The sequence below is a fragment of the Pipra filicauda genome, unplaced genomic scaffold (assembly GCF_003945595.2).
Source record: "Pipra filicauda isolate LSUMZ 115617 unplaced genomic scaffold, ASM394559v2 scaffold859_size64859_pilon, whole genome shotgun sequence".
Lineage (NCBI taxonomy): Eukaryota > Metazoa > Chordata > Aves > Passeriformes > Pipridae > Pipra > Pipra filicauda.
The window spans coordinates 821-23,230 of NW_024105041.1; the positions used below are offsets into that span (position 1 = coordinate 821).

The 22,410-nt window shown below is 49.1% G+C and overlaps 1 protein-coding gene across 1 annotated transcript; it reads right to left on the reverse strand.

Moving 5' to 3' along the window:
- Positions 1-546: 546 nt before the first annotated feature.
- LOC113994313 (adenosine deaminase-like) lies at positions 547-13,656 on the reverse strand. Its single transcript, XM_027733217.2, has 11 exons — positions 13,621-13,656; positions 11,870-11,931; positions 8,743-8,865; positions 8,470-8,613; positions 7,576-7,691; positions 5,251-5,384; positions 3,589-3,660; positions 3,223-3,324; positions 2,409-2,476; positions 1,880-2,009; positions 547-665 (listed from the first exon to the last, which is right to left on the reverse strand). Exons 1-11 carry the CDS (start codon positions 13,654-13,656, stop codon positions 564-566), a joined length of 1,089 nt encoding a protein of 362 aa, XP_027589018.1. The 3' UTR covers positions 547-563.
- Positions 13,657-22,410: the final 8,754 nt, after the last annotated feature.

Consider the following 22,410-nt stretch of genomic DNA (forward strand, 5'->3'; position numbering starts at 1 on the left):
TTAGTACAAGACTAACCCTGTGTAAACAGAGCTGTGACCAAACCTTCCTACCCACAGGGACAGGAATAAAGCCTCTGTGTCTGAAACACCTGCTCACTCCCTGCCAGCACTAACACACCTCTTCCCTGCAAGGGTGAAGATTAACCCAGGCCACAGTCAGAGTTAAAGGTGGTTATTTTGGCACCGCAGACAAGGGCCAGGGAGGTCAGTGGGACAGGGCAGGAAAAACAGGGAAAGAGTGGGGGGGAAAAAAGCAGGGGAGGTTCTTCTGTTTGCGTCTGCAGTACAGAAACACTGACAGATGGAGAAGGGAGTCAGGTCAGTAGGCAGATCCAGTCTGCTTGCACAACAGCAGGATAGGAAGCTGGATATCCATTTGGGAGAGTTTGTGGGGTATAGGTGGGTGAATGTGATAGTCTGATTCTGATGAGCATTGTAAGGGTTAACACAGGGCTGCCAGGAATAGAGACCAACCCTGGGCACCTCCTCCCCAAGCTCCAACGGGCACAGAGGAGTCAGCACACGGAGAAGGGCCCTGCTCCACGCTGGCTCACAGGGACGGGTCACGATGTGTTGGGGACCATCCCATAGGCTTCATACAGCTTGTTGAGCAGCTCCTGCTTTTCCTTCTCAGGTAAGAAGCTGGACTGGGCTGCGTTGATGTTCTGGGGAAGAAGAGGGGGAACACAAGAGAGATGTTAAAACACATCAGACGTGGACATCTGGCTCTGAGCAGCAACAGGTGAGGGAAAGTGTAAAGTTTCCACTCTCAGATTTTTTTATTTCCATGGTCTTGTTTTACAGGGCAACTGCTCTGGCCCATCACTAGAGCAGTCCCAAGAGGAATGAGACAGGCACAAAGCAAATACTTTAAAGTCTTTAAATACTTTGGGATTTTTGGGATATGCACTTTAGACCTGCTCCTACTCTCCCGACTCCCTTTCAGAAAAGAGCCTCTCCTGGCACAGCCATGGTGGCAGCCTGATGGGACACAGCCTGGCTCTGCAGTTCAACCTGGTCACCTGTCTTGTGCAGGGACTTTTATTACACAGAAACAACGTGGCTTTTGCAAGAGTAGGAGAGGACAGCTGTGGATCCAGGATCCCAGAGCTCACAGCTGTCCTTGTTCCTCCTTCCAGACCCAGAGAGAGAGGTCAGTAGGAGAAAGGGATTTGTTCCACCAGACAGAGTTGAGAGGAGGCCTGATGCTCCTGCTCTTCCCAAGTCAAGTATCTGGGAAGACATGTAGGTGGAATTGCTCACCAGGACTTGACTCAAACCAGGAAGGTTCACTTGGTAACCAGGTAAGTCTAACCCCCAGCAGTTACCCTGTCTTTCTGTCTTGGGTGGATAATTAGAAGATCAAGGATGTAAGCAAGAAACATAAATGACTCTGTGTGCCAAAACAGTGACCAGCAGTCATTTTGTTTCCAGCTCAGTTGTTGCATCCTCATGTTGTAAGTGGAAAAACTGCAAGCACTTTCATACCTGTTGAATCTTGCTCATTCCTGGGCCAGGCCTTGAAATAACTGACCTGCAGTTCCAAATATGGGAAAAAAAAAAGCAAGAGGCACCTACCTTTCCTGCTGCTCAGACCTGCTGTGAGACAATTTCCACTCTGACCCGTTCCCCACACAGACTGAGGCAGTCAGCCTGGGAGATGCAGCCCCTCAGAGCCCACCCTGCGCCCACACCCTGCTCCCACAGTGCTCCAGAACCCCCTCCAGCCAGCTCAGCACCCTCTCAGCCTCCTGCTTACAAGGCCAGGACGGCATTTTTTGGTTTCCATTAAAAATTCTTCAGCTCATAAAGAAAAACTGGCAGGTTGTTCTGGGCTGCACCAGGACAGCATCAGAGCACCCAGCCAGGGCTGACTCACAACTCTCTTGAACTCCTCTTCGGTGAAGCCCATGTATTCCTTGACTATGCCATAATCCTTGTCAATGGTGGAGTTAAAGATAAGGGGGTCATCCGTGTTTAGAGAATAGTTGGCACGATCCTTCTTAAATCTGTAAGGAAATGTGGTTGAAGTGGTGGGTTAAGCACTGGATGTGACGCTGTACAGTTCTCAGGGTGAAACGCAGTAAAAGCAAAGACCTCAGGGCTGTCCCTGCAGCTGGAACTGCTGGAGACAGACATGGAGCGTGGCTTCTGTCCCCACAGCTCTGCACTGACCTGCCAGTAGTGGCTGGGGTGCAGCACCTCATGCCCCACAGCTCAGAGCAGGGGGGACAGGACAGCCATCTCAAGGGACCCCTTCACCCCTCCAGCTCCACCAGCTCCCCCCGTGCAAAAGGACAAGGATGTGCCACACTGTCCTACATAATTAGATGGGCCTTAGCTTTATAAAGCAGTAAAACAACCCAAATCCTGGTTATTTAAGATTGCATATAATTGAGAAATCTTACTGTATTATGGGGTGTTTGGTGAAGTCTGGAGAACATGCTCCAGTGAGATAACTGGACCATGGGCAGACCTGTTTGGGGGAGTTAAGTATGAAAAGCAGAATCAAACACGCAGACCTGAACCCCAGCTGTGGACACAGATAGCTCAGCACACTGATAAAGCCAGATACAGGCTTAGAGCTTTGTTCACAGCTGCCCCTCAGTGCTACTCTGATGGATGAGTGCACATCCCAGGACACGGATGCAAAGAGCCCAAAACCCACATGACAGCAGCAGGAGCCAGTGGGATGTTTCCCGTGACCAGTCAGTCACCAGCAATGTGCCAACCAGAGTTAGGAAACCAATGTCATTAAGTATATACACATATATTCCATCTATTAGCTGGATATGACCATTCTGGGGAAAAGCCAAGAAAATCTGCACATGCACAGTAACTCTCAGGCATTTCCACCTCTAACCAGACTTGCTCTGGTATAGCAGCTTGATTTGTGGAAGGAGGAGCCTGTAGACTTGAGGTATATAAACTAGTGAATAATCCCTCCAGAATTTATCCTCGGCCACACCAGAATCCATTCTTTCTGCTACGAGCTTCCCACAAGCTGCTGTGTGCACTGCTGCTCCTTGCAACAGGTTCCAGTAAACAGACAGGTGTCCCCACCATTTCTGCTGTGGAGCTTTGGGCAGCTGAGTTCAGTGCAATGTTACCATACGTGTGGTCAGCACTCGGCTGTCAGGTCGTGCCCCTGGCTATAGCACAGCCCAAACAAGGGCTGGTTTTCCACTCAGCAGCTGTCACACTCCCACCACACATCCTTACCTCAAAATGCATCTTTGTTCTCAGCAACTCCTTGTAGAGCTCAGGGTCCTCCAGGACATGGTATCCATGGCCAATACGCTCAGCCTTCAGGACATAAACTGCCTAAAAAGAGCACAGGAAAACCACTCACAGCCTTCGAGCACCAGCTCGGCTCCTGCCTGCCCTGAGACCCCTGTCCCACCATGGGGACAGCCCCCGCCACTGCCCCTGCTCTGGGATGGCCCTTTCCAGCCACTGCCATGTCCCCAGTGTTTGCTGTGCTGTGGCTACAGAGAGGGCTGGGACACCTCTCTCCCTGCTGCAGGGGATGCAGGGCACTTCCCAGCCCTGCCCCTCTCTCTGCCCTGACTCGGGAACTCCTCGTACCTCCTTGACCATGGCAGCGGGTCCAACCTCCCCAGCGTGGACAGTGCGATGAATCCCACACCTCTCAGCTTCCTGCAAAACAAGGGACAACATGTTCCTGTCCCACCACCTGCAGCAAGGGCAGCAAACCCCTGGGATGGCACAGCAAGCAACAGGGCTCTGTGCCAAGAGCCCACAGGTCACAGACTCTGCACTCCAAGGGCTACAAGAGAAGGGCCACAAACAGAGGCACTGAGAATTCCTGGTACCTTCTGCTGGAGCCCAGTCAGGCTCCTCAAGGGCTTTTTTGGGTGAGCTCATCACTGCCTCTTCTCCAGACAGTAGCAAGCTCCAAGCTCCCCTTCCTCCACCCACCTGTCCTTCTGCATGAACCTTGCAGCAGTTCCAGTCTGTGGAACTTCTACCTTTTTGGCCAGCTGCAGCCACATGGGGGAATTTAGAAGCCCCCCCCAGGGCAGAGATGAAGAAATGCTCTGACACTGAGCACCTCCCTCCTGTAAGGGGCTGGGGTGGAGGCAGCCCAGCCGAGAGGACCCTGCAGGTGCAGCTTTCGGTGCAGCTCCATGACCAACCCGAAAAATCCTTTGCCAGGGTGGCCCAGAGGCCACCTGGGCTTTGGGAAGCCATGCAGCCTCGAGGGAAGCCTGGCTTCTGGCTTGCTGGAGAAGGGCCACCCAGCTGGCAACAGCAGGCAGGTTGCAAGCCCCATCCCACAGCAGCCACTCCTCACAGACAGTCCTTCAGGGCTTTGCACTCAGGAGGGTTTTTTCAGTTACTTAATACAGATAGGAGTGGGGTTTGCTTCAGCATCTCAGAGCCTGAGCGAGCCCCTGGCACAAAGACAAGATGCACCCTTCAGATGGAGAAGGCTGGACCTGGGTACTGCTGGCACAGCAGGGAGGATAAGACACACTTGCCCATTTGTTCATAAAACCCTGTGCCTGCATCTGGGCTCATAATCACTCTGTTTATCCAGCACAGCAGTGCAGGCAGACTTTGTATCAGCTCCCGCTAATGGGGTGAAGACCCCAGGAAGCCCCACATGCTTTCAGACCTGAGCACTGCTTACAAACCAGTGTCTTTTTTGCCAGTGGGGGTGCACAACCTCCTCCCCCACTGATGGAGGGGACTAACAACCCCAAATTCCCACTAGCAAAGAGGAACAAGACTTTCCCTTAGAACCTCTGCAAAGGCTGAGGTCTAGTAAGAGTCTGGGATCAGGCTCCTGAAGCTATTACAGTGTTTGTTTTTGAGATGATCAGATAAAAGCCCTTCAAATGTGCAGCTTCCTCTCAGCTCCTTGGGTGATTTCTGGCAGACTGGAAAGGCCAGTCTCTTCCACCTTGGCCATGGTTCCACTGAACCCCAGGAGTTGACAGCAGCGGGGTGGGGGATGATCTGGGCTCCATGTCACTTGTGTCACGCTCAGTGCTACAGGGTAGCATGCCAAGCCCCAGCTCCAAGACCATGTTTAAGCAGTGATGCCTACCTTTAATCATTTAGGAAATATAAACAAACATTTCTGTTTTTAATAGCTGCAACGCATTTCTAAGTTGTCCCAGCCATCTGCAGTTGGAAAAACATGCTGCTTGTCCCTTCACACATGTCACCTCAATATGTATTTTTCTTGTAATTTCTTTTAAGATGCTTAATTCCACAAACCTCATAAGCCTTCTTATGCTCAGAGTCATTCTCCACCTTCAGGGTCTCTGAAGGTTGACCTTCAGCCAGGTCAATGGCCACCACAGAGTCGTTTCGATACTTCTTGCAGAGCTCCACCACCTCTGGAGACCAGCCTGGAAGAGACAGCACCAGTATTTAGGAGGAAGCATTTTAATGAACAAATCCTGGTCCTATGACTAGAAGGCTAGAGCTATTTTCTTTGGTCTTTCCTAAAATTTGATGCTTCAAAAAGAAACTCCTAGAAAAGTCTGTCATCTTCATGCAAATAAAAGCTGTCAACTGATCAGTCTGTCATCAAGGAAAGGGAAACCAAATGCACTCACTAGCTATAAAACTGCTCTTATCATGTTCTTCTGATCACTTTGAGCAAGGGGAAAAAAATAATAAAAAAATCCCCTCCAACCAGTGGTTGACTGCTGCAGTTGGCTTGAGGTAAGATGAACTGCACTGCTCTGAGGCTGTAACATGGTGCTTTGGAGAACTCCCTCAACTCACTCCTGAGCTTTCACCCCATCCCAGGCCAGGCATCTGCTGGATGTGTCCTGTTAAGGAGGAGTTTGGGCTGAGAGGGATCTCTGGGGGGCCCTGTACAACAGTCAGCCATGCCCTATTATTGGGTATCCTCGACTTCCCCGGGGCAAGACAATGGATTCTACTCCTGGTGGGAAGGAGATGAATTTTTATCTATTTGACATGAGTGAGAAAGAGAGTAACAAGTGGCTGACAATTACTTCAGAGCTCCCTCTGATCAGGATAGATAACCTCTGCTAAAGGACATGCATCTACCAGCTCACATAGCACTTAACCTTAGCAGAAAGGCCAAGAAACAGAGATAAACAGTAGTGTTAATAATTAACAGGTACCTGCTGTGTACATACAATCCCCAAACCATAGGAACACATAAGAGGATGTGTGCAATTTCATCTTTTTTTTGTTTTCATCAGTTCCCAACTCACTGGGTTAGAGCCACTATTTTACTAACAAGTTTAATACAAGCTAGTTCTGACTGGCACCTCTGCCTTTCTCTCAACAGTTCATTATTCACAAGGTGATTAATATCACAGGTGATATGCTGTGCAGCATATCCTGAACGTAGCACTAAAGACTCTTTACCAAGCACATTCCTGGCTCTGGGTAACAGAGCTGGTGCCCTGGGATACAGGTATGAGAATGCCAACTCTGTTGCCTGCGCAAGCAATCCCTCCAGCAGTGCAGCTCCACGCGCCCTCAGATGCTCCTGCCACCTCCTGCCGTTACCACTTGTGTGCTGGCACACTGCAGATCAGGGTGACTGTGCCTTACAGCTTTCCAGTTTCTACAAAGAAAAATGTTTTCTTCCTAGAAACCAGAAATGACAGGGTCGAGTTTTCAAAGCATTGTTTGCGGTTGGCTGTGCAGGCAGGAAAAAACCCCACTCTCCAATCTCCCAGTTTCCAGGAATATGATTTTTCACATTTCTAGACACAAATTAACCACGTACTCATTAGGAAAAATCTTTCCACCATCTACCCTATTAAGCCTATATGAAACTGATGTGAGATATGAAGATACTCCGAGAAAAGTCTTCACATAAAACAGTTGCTGTCACACACTCTCTCTCTGACCTTCTTCCCTGGAGGAAGGTCCTCAGAGAACTCAGCAGCCCACTGAAATGCTGGAAATCAGGTTTCCTTCCTATTCTGGGTCACAGCACCTGTTACTGACCAAGTTCAGAGCTGCTGATTTTTTTAAAAACGTTTTATGTATGTGTCTTAAGTATATTTGACTCGTGTTTTCATCTTAAGGCAGCAGAGACTGACGGCAGCCAGTGGATTCTCTGGCTGCCCTGTGATCCAGGTTAAGGAAGGAGCACATGCTGCTGCAGCAGCAGGACCATGAGCAGGGAAGTGTGAGATCTCAGTCCTCCTTCCACGACCATTTGTTCTCAGACCCATCAGACAGCACAGTAGATGCAAGTGCTCCCTGTGCCAATGACTTTGACTGGCCCAGGGGGTGCTCTGGCCTTTGGGCAGGGAGCAGAGATCACAGCTCCCCAGGTAGAGGACAGACGAGCAAGACGTTTCAGGAACTGCTTATACCCACAGACCCCCCTCTGCCATCCAGCAGACCTTTTCCCCACAGTGAAGGGAGCAGAGGACCCCCCACCAAGAAAGAACTCCTCCTCAGCACTGTCTGGTCCTGTATCAGACCCAGGGACCAGGGGCTTTCCCCACATTTGTGCAGGGACCTGAACCCAGGGGCCATCACCCCCCGCCACGCGCCAGGGAAGGGGAGCAGAGCAGCAGGGGAGCTGCAATTCATTACTTGGCATATGGTGCATGCAGCATAGAATAGACCTGGCTTTGATGTGGAAATCCCTTTCTCCATCCTGTAGTCCCTGATTTACCAGCTGAACGACTTCATCTGGAGTGAGGTCTCCCCTGCAGGGAAGAAAAGCTATCAGCAAGAGGGCAGACACCAGCCAGGGAGGCAGGCAGGAGACAGGCTGCCCGGGGCTCCACTCACCTCAACATCCAGAGGCACCCGATGAGACCACCCAGAACTTATGAGCACCTTTTACACCCATGCCATGCCCACATTTACCAGATGTCGGGCACAGAAGCATGTGAAGATGACAGTAAGATTTAGAAATGCCTCAGGGAACCAGGGGCAAATCCTGCCCAGAGGAACCCCCTCTTTGCCAGAGCATCACACACAACTACCTGCAGCCAGGCAGGGGCAAGCATGGGGCTCAGTGCCCACCACAGCACATTTTGGAGGGGCCACAGAGCCCAGCACTGATTTAATAAGAGGCACACATCACAGAGGAGATGATATGCAAGGAAAGGATTGGATCACCAGCCCCCTCCAATGCCACCCACTATCTCTGCCAGTTCAAATTCCCATTTTGCAGGCAGTCCACATGTGAAGGCTGCTTTGCCTCGCACAGAGAACAGCTCCAGTCAGAAGGTCGAGCACAGCTGCCCTACACATGCAGAATCCAGTACCCAAAGCAAGGGACGTTAAAACACAGCAGCACACAGAGGTATTTAAGATGAAAAACCCTACAGGTGGGAAGGAGAGGTGGAAGCATGCTGGTGCTCACTGCATGGGGGGAGAAAGGAGCTTTGGACACACAACTGCTGTCCGGAGTGAGCCATGCATTCTACATGCCCAACTGGCCACCCAGCAACTCCCTGGCACAGCAGGATCACTCACTCAGCTTGTCCCCAGGGGATGGGATCCACACCAGAGTTGGCCAGGAGGTGAGGGCTGTACCGGACCTCCACGTAGGCGATTCCTTCCTTTGCCTTTGTCTCCACGAACTCGTAGGCGATTCTCCTCACTGCCTCACAGTCACCCCTGCAGGGACAGCAGTGCCACCCATCAACTGGGACTGCTCACCCCCAGGGCACACAGGGAACCTCCAGGGCTGAGCCAAGGGATGCTACCAAGGGTTGAGGGGGGAGAAGCAAAAAGCAGGGTACTTACGCAATAGCAGGCATGTAGTAATTAAATTTCTCTAGAAACTGGGGAAGTGTCAGTGGTGTGTCATAGCTGACGTACTTCAGGAGCTCCTCAACAGTGTTGCCGGGGAGAGGGATCCCTCTTTTTCTGGAAATGAAGGCACATGTCACTGACAGGGAAGGCATCACATTTTTGATCAATCCATTTCACACAGCGATCACATCCCGAGCTGGCAGCATCGACCACTGCTCCTTCACAGAAGAGACACAGCACACGCTGTCCTTCCAAAATCTCCTCGTGGCTGCTGCCCTGGATCTCAGCGGGGAGGAAGGCAATTCAAAACACAGGCAAAGTACAAACAAACCGAAAGACAAGCCCAGACTGACCCTGCAGGAACACAGCCAGGGCACATTTTAAGCTTAAGAAGTTCATCTAAAGTGGCTCTGGATTATTTCTTGGCACCTCCTAGTCCTAGGAATTGCCAAAATTCTTTAGAAAAGTCAATATCCACTTACGCAGGCTCAAAGGTTTGAAAAATCGAGAGGATGCTCCAAGGCCTGGGATCATACAGGCAGAAGTGTCGTGGCTCAGGGGTTCAGTTCCTGTGAGTGAGCTGGTTCCCGAGCCCAGCACTGTGGTGGCATCTTCTCTGACAGGGACACCTTCCACGCAGAAGCAAATGGCAACAACTGCTCTCACCAAAGGGATAGCAATGCTAAAGCCCATTTAAGTACTTCCAAGAGGGGAGAGGCCATTTTTCCCTGGAGTAGCTGGAGTACTGTGTGGGGGAAGGTGTCGCCAGGGCAGTGGGGTGACAGCTGGGCTGCCAGCCAAGAGTGCTGAAGGCTTCCTGGGCAGGCTTTGCCACCCCCACACTCTGGTACCCTGCACAAGCCAACGTAAATTTGGAATAATAACATTTGTTTTTAATCCTCTTTCCTGCCACAATGAATTACAGCTAATTGGTGGATCTCTGCTAATAGAGACAAAACACCACACACAGTTTTATTGTCTCCGTAGCAGCAATCATTCCAGGGAGCCATGCAGGGACACAGTCCAAAGGACCCTGCTCCTGGGCTCAGTAAACATTGCTCCTTCCCCCCTCGGCCAGGAAGGAAACCAGCCCCACGCTCAGCCCTCACATGCCATCTGCACAGATTAACTTGCTGGCAGGGAACACTCATGGTTGCCAAGGCATTGGTTTTCCTCCCTGCCTTGCCCTTTCCATGGCACCGACACATCAGTGTCTGCCCTAGGAACCGGCATGCACCTCCCTCCACCTGCCCAGGGAAAGTTTCCTACAGCAAAGCCCCTCCCCTGACATTTTCCTGGGCTTCCCAAAGGATTGCCTCTGCACAGGCAGCAGCAGCAGTGCTTTGGGATGATCCACCCTGGAGTCAGGTCTCTGGATGAGGAGGTCTGGTGGATCATGCCAGTGTGGCTCTGGGAGCTGCTGCTGCCCCATCCAACCCTGATGGTAGGTGGGATCCTTCCTGAGGCAAAGCTGCTCCAGGGAATGTGCTCATGCCCACCAGCACCTTGGTGTCCTGCCCAGAGCCACCTCCAGTCATGGGCAGCACCACTCAAACCATCCCACCTCGGACAGGGCAGCTTTCCTGGGGACACCCAGTCCCATGAGGGATCTGCCATGGCTCTAAACCCTCTGGCTGGGCAGGGGGGATGCAAACCCTGGCCCAGATCTGACAGAATTGGAGACAAAGTTTCTAAAAACCACCGAGTTCAGCAGTGCACTGCCCAAGGGACCTTGTGCATCCCAGCAGCTCGGGTTTATATTATGCCACCACCTGGCAAATTTATTTCCAGCTATTTACCTTTAAAAATAGACCACAAGCAGCCTTCTGTGCCCAGGGTGAGGTCATTAAGGCAGCCAGTCCCCTACAGCCTCCTGCACTGCCCCACTGCTTTTTTTGTGTGTGTGAGTGCAAGTTTTAGAGCTCACGAATAGCACAGCCTTGCTCCACCCGAGGGCTGGCAGCTCTGGGGGATGTCAGGGCTGTTTAAAAATAAGAGGCAACTCGGCACACTCTCAGGCAATGAAGGTTTCTGCCCTAAGCAAGGATCCTGGCACAGGATCCCCAGACAGCCAGTGCTTCCTGGGCTTCAGGGCTCCCGCAGCCCTCCTCAGGGACTGCACTGGCATTTTCCCTTTGCTGGCAGAGGGATCCAGCAGAGCCCCAGGGAGTCACCACTGACCCATCTGTCCATTTGGACGTGTATTCCAGCCCTGCAGCCCACCAGCAGGAACCCTGACTCAGCTCAGTGCCAACATCCCACAGTGAATGGGATGGACAGCTCTGATCCACCCTCCTTGCTCTGACTATACTGCAAAAGGTATGGCCACACCCTGCAGAAATAGCTACTGTAGGAAGAATATTCCCCCTAGGACTGCACTGCCTTGGAGCCTGCTGGGCTCACAGGATCCCAGAACCGCTTCCCATCCTCCTCAGAACTGATTTCCTCCCCAAAGTACCAGAGCTGTGCCCAAGAGCTGTTCCTGGAAATCCTTAAGCTCACAGCCTTCTTGATCTGAGGGTATCAGTGACAGCTGGAAGAATTCTTATTTATTTTGTCCACAAGTGTGGAACCAGGTCCTCACACCAGTTAATCATTCACCCAGTGCTTCCTACACCTTCTACCCTGAAGGGAGAAGATGCACGTGGGCTCTGTCAAGGAAACAACCTCTCTCCAAGTCACTGCCAAGTGCTTCCCGGGGTCACCTTCGGGGCTTTTCTCATGGTGGCTCCTCTTGGCTTGCCTGGCTCACAAACCCATGACCACCTTGCTCATGTTACTGCTACCTGTGCAGCCCCACTGCCCTTTGGAATGTGCTCAGTGTCACCACACTGTGCAGCCCCACTGCCCTTTGGATGTGCTCAGTGTCACCACACTGTGCAGCCCCACTGCCCTTTGGAATGTGCTCAGTGTCACCACACTGTGCAGCCCCACTGCCCTTTGGGATGTGCTCAGTGTCACCACACTGTGCAGCCAGAGGACCCGTCTGGGCAGAGACAGCACCAGCACCAGCCAGGTTTGCTGCCTGCAGGAACTCTTCTGTCACAGATCTGGACAAGCAGAAGGGATGATGCTTTGGAACTGCAGCTCTCAGAGCTTTCTTCACCCCACAACTCACCTGCCAAAGTACAAGATTGTCTCTGGTCTAATGGCTCCATCCAGGTGGACGTGAAGCTCAACCTGCAATAAGAAAAATGGGTCAGGTATTCTTAGAGCTACAGCAAAAGTTCAGAGATAAGTAGCTGGCACTCACATGGGTAGAAATGCAGCCAATACAGGGACAAAATTATGACAAGGAAGCACAGAAACATTTTTAAAATATAATCATTATATAGTTTATTTTTCAACATCTAAGTACTATGTATTTTCTTATAACTGCTGCAGCTCACACATTTAATGAATCTTGAGAAAATTATTCAGTTTCTGGTAATTTTCAGGAACTGCCCTATCCTTATTTAGCTTGTGTGGTTCAGAGTTTGGGAAGAGTGAAAAAAGCAAACCCCAAACACCTTTGCTTTCCAGCTTACTCCTCCTTGAAGTCACAGGCAGTCAAACACCAATTAATTTGCTGAGTCATTACAAAAACTTTGACTTCACTTCCAAGAATCAGCTCCTGATGGGTTGTTAATTACTTGGTATTATCAGAGCTTACAGGATCTCTAATCCTACACAAGAGGTCAGTCCCATGGTACAAGGTGCTGTAAAAAATAATAAATTGTCCCATAGAGCTACTAAGCTGGTTTCAAAATAAAACACTTAAATTTTTACTCATTAAAAATGGGACAGTAGATCAGGTCTTTTCACTCTGAAACCCTGTTTCCTGATTATTGCTGAAACATTGGATTTTGGAGAAAGAGCCCCAGAAAAACAAAAGCAAGTTTTTTCCATTAGCCAGTTGGGGCTTTTGGAAGAACATGACAGATGTAATTTGGAAGTCAAACTGGGAAGGAAAATATTAGCTGTAAAATGTTTCAGCTAGATATTCATCTTTCCACAACTGTTTTCTTTTAAGTAACAGTATAGCCTACAAAATGCATGTTTAATTTTATTTTTTTAATCAAACTGTGGAAGAGGAGGTTACTCCTGTGCTGGGAAGCCTTTGGTACCATCCTCCCAGCACCAACTACTCGACTTTCACTGACCTCGGTACAAGACTCGTGGTGACGTTAACAGGTGCTGGTGGCTGTGTGTCATCACAGGTGACATCCCATGGGGTGGCAGGGCCACGTCCTCACCAACCCACCATGGATCTCACACCCCCCCCGGTTGGAGCAATAAACAGAGCCCTTGCACTCTGTGCAGCACCAAGCCAACCTCTCACTGCCATCACGGCTGACAAGTGGATGCAGGAAGTTTATCCAAGAGCGTCCCTGTACCCCATTATTGAAGGACTGAGCACACAAGGTGCTCATACCTTACACCACCGTGTAAGGTATGGCTGAGCTCAATGCAGCCTCAGCAGAACCAGGCACCCGTGCCAAGAGTCAGGGGGCGGGTTGTACTCAAGAAGTGGTTTAGCCAAAGACAACATCACTCTGAACACATTGTTGTGCATTTGCAGTCCCCACAATAAGGATCACCTTTGTAAATTTTTTTTTTAATTTTTAGCTTTGAAGTTTTGTTCCCAAGGCAAATCCCTGTACTATCAGCTCAGCACAGAGGCTGCAGTGTTACAGGGAGCAGGGCAAGGTACCCACCCAAACTCCCTCGGCACCCACCCAAACTCCCAGCGCAGGCACCTTTAGTGCCATCTCCTCGGCGCTGACGGGACACGCACAGCTCCAGCCAGCTCTGGCCACCGCTCCCAGCTCCGCTGCTCCCCGTGCATGCCCGTTCCCAGCCCTGCCTGCGGCAGCGCCGCCAGCTCACCTTGGGTCCCCCGAACGCTCCCGGTGCCCGCTCCATGCTCCCGCCGCTCCCGCTCCGCCGGCCCCGCCCCGCAGAGCCCGGGGCAGGCACGGGGCGATGGCATCGGACCCTTAAAGATCAGACTCCTTCCACACCCCTGCCCTGGTTTAGGGACGCCTTCCGCTAGACCCGGGTTGCTCCAAGCCCCGTCCAGCCTGGCCTCGGACGCTTCCAGGGGTGGGGCGCGGCCACATCTTTGGGCAGCCTGTGCCGGTGCCTCGCCGCGCTCGCAGGGAAGAATTCACAGAATCGTAGAATCACAGGATCAACCAGCTTGGGAAAGATCTCCGAGATCATCGAGTCCAACCCTTGATCCAACACTGCCGTGCCACATCCAGTCGCGTCTTAAAAACCTCCAGGGATGGTGAATCCACCCCCTCCCCGGGCAGCCCATTCCAATGTCTGATTACTCTCTCTGTAAAAAATTTTCTTGCTAATATCCAACCTAAACCTCCCCTGGCAGAGCTTAAGACCGTAAGTTCTCTCTAGTGTTTAATCTAAACCCACCCTTCCTGAAGTCCCACTCGTGTTTCCTTCAGGAGCTGAGAGCCCGAGTGGAGCTGCTCCTCCAACAATAACACTGACAGAAATTAGAACAGGATAGAACAACAGCTCAGTGTGTAGAACCCGAATGCAATCTCCAGCTTTGATTACAGTCTTAAGCCAATTCAACAATATTTGTTTTAACCTTTCCTGCTCTCAGACCTGCTGCTCTGTGACTCAGTTGTTTTGTCCCATGGCTCTCAGTCCACCCTACACCTACTTTCAGTTCCTGCAAACTCATGCTCAGTTTTTCATCTTATTTTTAGTGACCTGGCCATGTTTTACACTGCTCCTCTGCCTCCTGCCTTCCTCTCTCATAGGTGATGCACATGGCAGCCCAGTCACTGAGGACAGTGAGCCAGAAAACCACAGAATTACAGAATGGTTGGGAAGGAACCTCTGGAGATCTGCTAAAGCAGGTTCACCTGGAGCAGGTTACATAGGGTTGTGTCCAGGTTGGTTTCGAATATCTCCAGAGAAGTCCTGCCTGCTCCTCCCTGCTGAGCAGGGCTTCTCTGATACTGGAGAGAGCAGAGCTTTCAGTCATTCCACTCCTGAAGTCCCCATCTAGCTAAAGGCAAGTCCATCAGGTGGAACCACTTCCTAGACTGAGCCTTGAAGCCCTTATGCAGCCCTGGGTGAGATGAGACCGAAGCTCCCTGGAAGGTGCTGAGCAGGCAGGTGATATTTCCAAAATCTCTGCAGAGACAAGGAGCACAGTTTTGTTGTGTATGACTGGAGTTCACCTGCCCAGGTGAGGCAATCCCCAGACCACAGGTCAGGTCTACAGAGAGTCCTAGAGATGAAAATCACTGTATCAATGAAAAATACTATTATTACTTGCTCTGGTGCGTAAGCAGAGAAAGCACTTGGGGTTGTAAGCGTGAACACTACCACAAATGGCTGCAAAATAAAGTTCCCTCTTCTCCTTCCCCGGCTGTGTTTGCTCCAGAGGGACATTGTTTGTGGAAGCTGTCAGCAGGGGATTAGCTACGCCGGAGCCCTGCTTTTGGGGATGGGGAAGGCTGGGGGCTCCTCCAGCCCTGCGCTGTCACACTGCCACCCAGCCAGGTGACATCAAACAGCCCAGGGGAGCAAACAGCCCTGAAAGCAGGGGCTGCAACCTGTGCTGGCACTGCTTAGTGAATGCAGGACATGCTACAGGCTCGCTGCTCCACTGGGGGATGTCACCAGCCTCCCTTGTCACCAGCCTTTGCCATGAGAGCAGTGATGGAATTTCTGCCCCAAAGCCAAGTAGGCATTGAGAAGACAGTAGTTTTTCAGCTTAAATCCCAAGGTCACTTGGGTATGTGCACTGCAGCAGAGCCCGTGGGAAAAGCCCAGGGCTTGGCTGGGGAGGAAGGTTCATCAGCATGTTCTCTTTCACTAAGTACCACCTTTCAGGGATGCCCTGACTGCATCCACACGGTACAGACAAAGCCCATTAACCACAGCTAAGAGGCAAAATTATTCTTTAGAAAATAGTGACTGGCAGGGGAAAGTAAGTGTTAGCTGCCAAGCACCGCTCAGGGCTTCCGGGAGCCTGTGGGATGGAGCAGCAGGAATAAGCAGCACGTATTCTTTGCACTAAAATTTGTGATTTCCAGAAGGGGGAAACATTCCAAGCTACTTTGAAAGCACTGTATTTGGTTAAAAGCCTCCTGGGTGTGCACAGAGGGTCTGGGCAGAAACACTGGTCCAGTGTGCAAACTAGCAACTGTTTGTGAAACTGCTTCTGGGCGAGGTGAGCTCTGGCTCACATGGACCATTTCAGTTCCACATCATAGGCTTTCTTTAGCAGCCACCTGGAAAATATCTATTTTGCGTGGGTAATGATTCACAGCATCGGATATTTGAGGTCTGACTTCTGGTTCAAAGCATCCACAATAGGAGTGGTCCCAGTGTGAACAGACAGTGCTTTCTAATGGTCTTTTGTGGGCACAGCCCTGCTCAGTGTGCCATGTACACTGGGAGGACAGAGGTCAATTAGAGCATTTATTTGAGATTAGAGGAAATTACAGGGTAAAAAAAATAGCATGTGGGTAATTATGTACTGGGAGGAGCGTTGATAGCAAAGGTCAGAAAGAGGCAAATGGGCCTGAACTGGCCCCATCGATTGGGAATGGTGCAGTAAGGGGGTTTTTGATGTTTTTTTTTCCTGCTTAGCAAATACACGTGTGCTGCAGACTCAGCTCTTTCCAGGAGTGTCAGCACAGTGCATTCATTGCACACAAGTGTGTTGCAGAGCCTTAGAAATACGGATTGGGCTGATTTTAATTGACCTGACCCTGATCCAAGGACCCCCCAGCTGCTGTGGCCCCTGCACTCTGTGTGCTGTGCAAACACTGGCAAGGGAAACCCTGGGCTGAAGGGAAAAACCAGCAACTTAAGGATTCATCAGGCTGAGCTCGGAGCTGGCTCACAGCGGAGCTCGCGTGTGACAAGTGGCCTTTCTTTGTGCTGTGCCCTTGGCACAGGCACAAGTCTGGAGTGAAGGGGTCCAACTATCCCGCAGAAGGGTTGGTTTTCACATGTTAAAGTGCTTATCTCACAGCAGTCCAGCCCAACACTTCTTCAGTGACATCCGACAACCAGCAGAGGCCAGTACTGCTCCAAAGCCCCGTACCTATAAAATACTCCTCTGTTCCTCCAGCTATTCCCAAGGGCTCCATCATTTCCCATTACAAATTCAGGTTGGATCAGCATCCCTTCCCCCCTGCAGTGAGCCAAACTTGGCTTCTGTTCAAAGCTCCTGCAGTATTTTGAGGAGGAAGGAGGTCTTTCTCTGTAATGCTTTTTTTGAAGGGAAAAGCTGCTGCAAGCGACCTTGTGTGCCTAAAGGAGAAGGTTGGAAGGTAAGGAGCCCAGCTCTGTCCCAGCAGCGCCCAGGGCCTGTCCCTGCCCATGGTCACAGGACTGACATGCAGGAAACAGGTTCTCAGCGTCCCCGACGGCCCAATAGGAATGAGGGATCGGACATTTCAATGTTAGGTGCAAAATGGAACACTTTATTAACATGGCTCCTGCCTTTTATAGGGCAGGGGCAGAACTTGCTGGAACAAGGGAAGTAACTGGGGAGGAGCAAGGGTGGAGTATGCAAACTAGGACCATCTAGGGAGAACAAGGGGAGGAGCATATCTATATAAGGAAGAAATGGCCATATAAGGTTGGTACTGCAATGCAGCACTAACTGGCCAATAGAAACGCAGGGTTTGAAGGCTTAGGGAAAATAAGGGAAAATGGGGGTACGATGAAAGGGAATAATACAATAACATAGTATAATAACATAACAAAAATCCTAAAACACATTTTCTCAAAAACTGGATCCCAATATATCCCCCTTTTCTGTTTTATAGAAAAGCAAGTTTAAAGAAAACTTTCTTGAATTTATCATGGAACAAGAATTGATTCTTAAGATACAAAAACGTATATAAAAATATATATAAATAACTGTACTGGTTTTTGTTAACACAGAACATTAGTTATAGTTTTCTTAATGAGTCTTTGGGTACTTCAGTGTGACAAAAGCAATCAATAAGGAAAGGAAACCAAGTTATAATAAAGGTAAGTAAGTAAAAGGGCAAATAAGCACAAGGGAGTAACACAGTTTGTCTGAGATTAGCTCTTTGAGGGATTATGTTTTGGTTACAGACAACAGAGATCTAAAGAAGCAGAATTTTTCATTTAATTTACTTAATCATTACTTCTCCTTCCGATTTCAGTACTCTCTTTTTAAACTTTCTTTTCATAGTAAACCACTCTTAAAACTTTCTATTTAACGACATTCTATATTCCTTATTCTTAGTAAACCACTCTGGGAGCTTTCTATTACGTACTTTGTCACCTTTATATTTCACTTACAATTTGTACAGATGTTTCCCCAAATTTTCTGCTTCAGATTTTGGTGTGTAACGCTTTCTTTTTCGTTTTTATTTATCTATCCTCATTCTAATGAAAACTTTTTTTCAAACTGATATTTTTAAATGTCAAGACAATCTATTTCGTAAAATAAAGTCAACAGGATATTGTCAGGGTTCAGATTGTCAGGGTTCTTCCCCAGCTGCTCGTCTCTTATATTAGATGCGAAGATCAGCTCACCTTGTGGTGCGATATCCGCTGTTCAGCTGGGGGGGCTGCTGGAGTGCTGCTCTCTGAGCCACAGCACTTGAGTCCAGGTGGGCAGGCGGGTTCCTTCAATATGAAGGACCTACAATCCTGCACCACATCTGGACGCCATTTAACGCAGCCTGATTGGAGAACGGACCTCGAGTACTTTCCTCGAGATCCTTAGTCAGGGGTATTTGTCCTTTAGGGAATTTACAAAATGGATTGTCTTTTTTGTTTTTTAAATTTGAAGAACAGGTTTGAGATGAAAAAAAAAAAAGAAATTTGATGAAGCGGTTTAACAAATTATCCAAAAATAAAAATGGGTCGTTTATATGTAGATAAGTGAAAGGGGAAGGAATCATGAGACAACATTATGTAACAGGGAACATTTTAACAATTGATAACAGTCAGCTGACATAACTGCCTAACTATAAATTGGTATGGTAAAATAAGGAAACTTCTTAATTCTTCCACTGAAAGCTTTTTAGAATTGGTAATGCAACATTAGGCCTATTCTTTAAATTTCAAGGATATCCTATGTTTTAGCCTTTCACAGTTTTAAACTGTGTACTTTTAAACTGTTAACTTCATCAATGAAAAACTTTTGATAACAAACAATTCAACAACTTGTGATAGCAGCATTTTCTTGCACTAAGATTACCTCAACAATCTATGGAATTTTCCTCAAATCAAGTGAAAACCATATCCTACTCCATTCACTCCTAGCGCAACGAGGACTCGAGGTCTTCGTTGGAGTTCATCCATGGCTGGGTTTCGTGAACGAAGATTTGGGAAGGCTCTATTCACATTTGTTGCAGGAGCGCTGGTGGCTTATGAGGCCAATATGAGACAGACATATCCGATTGCAAAAGGCACAGCAGAAAGACTCCTTAGATGGTATCTTCTGCAAGACACGGTTCTTTCTGCATTGCCTTTTCTCCCCAAGGGTGATCCTGCTGCGTTCTCAAAGGCATCAGCAGTGGTATAGATGGTGTGTCTCCAGACCTCCCGGTTGGAGGCCAGAGTAGACCAGTTATGTTGATCAATATGGCCAAGGCTGAGATGTTGTTTCAGGGAGTCCTTGTACCTTCTCTTTGGGGTTCCTCTCATGCGGCAGCCGGTGGTAAGTTCACCATAAAGCAAGATCTTAGGGATCCTCAGGTGGTCCTTCATCCTGGAGACGTGCCCTGCCCAGCACAGCTGTGTTCTCAGCAACATGGCCTCAATACTTGTGACAGCTGTTTGTTCTAGAACAGATGTATTGGTCACATAATCTGACCAATTGTTCGGAGGCAGCGTTGATGGAAGCGTTCTAGGAGTTGCAGGTGGTGGTGGTAGATGACCCATGATTCAGACCCGTATAAGAGAGCAGACAGCACAATGGCTCTGTAAACACTGATCTTTGTACTTTTCTTCAAGTGTTTATTTCGCCAAACTCTTTTATGAAGCTTTCTGAAGGCACTATATGCCTTTGCTAACCTGTTGTCTATCTCTCCGTCAATCTTACCATCTGAGGAGATGAGGCTACCTGGGTAATTAAACTGCTGGACTGATTTGAGCACTGATTTGCCAGTGGTGATATGGGGATGATGGAAGACTTCCTGAGGTGTCAGTTGATAGAGAACTTCTGTTTTCTTTAAGCTGACTTCCAGCCCAAAGAGCTCAGCAGCCTCAGCAAAGCAAGATGTTAAACGCTGCAGAGCGACAAGGGCAGCGGGGTCAGCATAAAGCAGCTCCCGGACAAGATGGTTTAAGGTCTTAGTGTGGACCTTCAGTCACCTTAGGTTGCAAAGGCTTCCATCAGTACAGTATCGGATGTAGATACCGTCCTGACCATCGAGGTCTGCCATGGCCCTTTGGAGCATCCTGCTGAAAAAGATTGTGAATACGGTTGGTGCAAGAACGCAGCCTCGTTTCACACCATTAGTTATTAGAAAGGGCTCAGAAAGTGCATCGCCATATCTGACTTGGCCGTGCTGATCCTCATGGAGGGAGATGATCATTTTGAGGAACTTGGAGGGACAACCTAAATGTTCCAAAATCTGCCGTAGACCTTTCCTGCTCACAGTATCGAAAGCCTTGGTGAGATCAACAAAGGTTACATAGAGACCTTTGTTCTGTTCCCTACACTTCTCTTGCAGCTGTCTGAGAACAAACACCATGTCTGTGGTACTCCTGTTGGCTCTGAAACCACATTGGCTTTCAGGTAGAATTCCTTCTGCTATAGCGGGTATTAGTCTGTTTAAGAGTATTCTTGCCAGGAATTTGCCAGCAATGGAGAGCAGAGTAATACCACGGTAATTTGAACAGTCTGATTTAACTCCTTTCTTCTTACACAAAGTGATGATGACTGCATCTCAAAGGTCTGATGGTAGTTGGCCTAGTTCCCAACAGCGTGAGGAACTCGTGAAATTTAGCATGGAGTGCAAGGTCCCCATGTTTCCAGACTTCAGGTGGAATTCCATCAACCCCAGCTGCCTTGCCAGTTTTCACTGGCCTTAAGGGTCTCTCTTAAAGTGGGGGCAGTATCCAGTTCATACTTCACTGGTTGTTGTGTGATGGACTGAATGACTGTGTCTTGGACTACACGGTTGGTACTGAAAAGGGTCTGAAAGTGTTCAGACCATCGATTCAGAATGGAGGTTTTATCTGTCAGAAGTGTTTGACCATCAGCGCTGAGTAAAGGACTTTGAGTTTGGTATGCAGGCCCATGTGCTGTTTTCAGGGCTTCATAGAACCCTCTGTGATCACCTGTGTCTGCGCATAATTGTGTTTTTTCAGCTAGACTGATCCACCACTTGTTCTGGATGTCACGGAGTTTATGTTGGAGTTTGCTGCATGTGATGCGAAAAGCTGTTTTTCTTATGTGACAGGATGGCAGTGCAAGGTGTGTTTGGTGAGCAGTTCTCTTCTTCCTCAACAATTCCTGGATCTCTTGATTGTTTTCATTGAACCAGTCCTTGTTCTTCTTGAGGGAGAACCCTAAGGATTCTTCAGAGGATTGCAGGATGCTGTTTTTAATATGGCGCCAGAGTGTTACAGGAGAGGTATCTGCAGAATCTGTGGAACGGTCATCAAGCCTAGTTTGAAGATTAGCCTGGAATTTGTTTCTCACTGTGGCTGATTGGAGATCGTTAACTTGGAGTCTTCTCCTTGGGATGCTGCCCCTTTTAGGTCTGAATTTAAGAATGAGGTTAAGTTTACAGCGCACCAGTCGATGGTCTGTTTGGCATTCTGCGCTGGGCATCACACGGGTGTGGTGGACATCGCAGACATCTCTCCGTCGCACCAAGACATAATCGATGAGGTGCCAATGTTTGGATCTGGGATGCATCCAGGTTGTCTTCAGACTATTCTTCTGCTGAAAGACAGTGTTAGTAATGGTGAGCTGTTGCTCCGCACAGAATTCTAGCAGGAGTCGACCATTATCGTTGCAGCTTCCAACACCATGCTTGCCTAATATTCCTTTCCAGGCTTCAAAATTCTTTCCTACTCTGGCGTTGAAATCACCAAGCATAATGATCTTATCATCTGCAGTAATCTTCTGGGTAAGGCGGCGCAGGTCGGTGTAAAATTTATCTTTTTCAGCAGGGTCAGCTTGGAGAGTTGGGGCATATATACTAAAGAGGACAATGTGCTGCTTGTTGCATAGTGGAAGGCGTAGGGAGATAATGCGGTCAGAATGACCTGTTGGCAGATTTTCGAGTTTAGGAACAATAGAGTTTTTGATCATGAAGCTGACTCCTGAGATATGCTTTTAGGTTCTGGGCTTACCTGACCAAAAGAGTGTGTAACCGGCACCATGTTCTCTGAGGCTGCCTTCCTTGTGAAGGTAGACTTCACTGAGAGCAGCAATGTCGATGTTGAGATGTGACAGTTCATGGGCAATCAGGGCAGACCAGCGCTCAGGACGTCCACTATCTGCAGAATCGAGCATGGTTCTGATATTCCAACATGCTAGAGTTAATTTAGGTACACCTTTGGAGGCAGGTACATGCCTTTGTCTTTTGATCTTTGTGTGACTGCATTTGTGGAAGATGTCAATACAAGGCTTTGCAAAAGTGGGTAAAGCCTTCAAGCCTGCGCAATGGATTTTTTAGG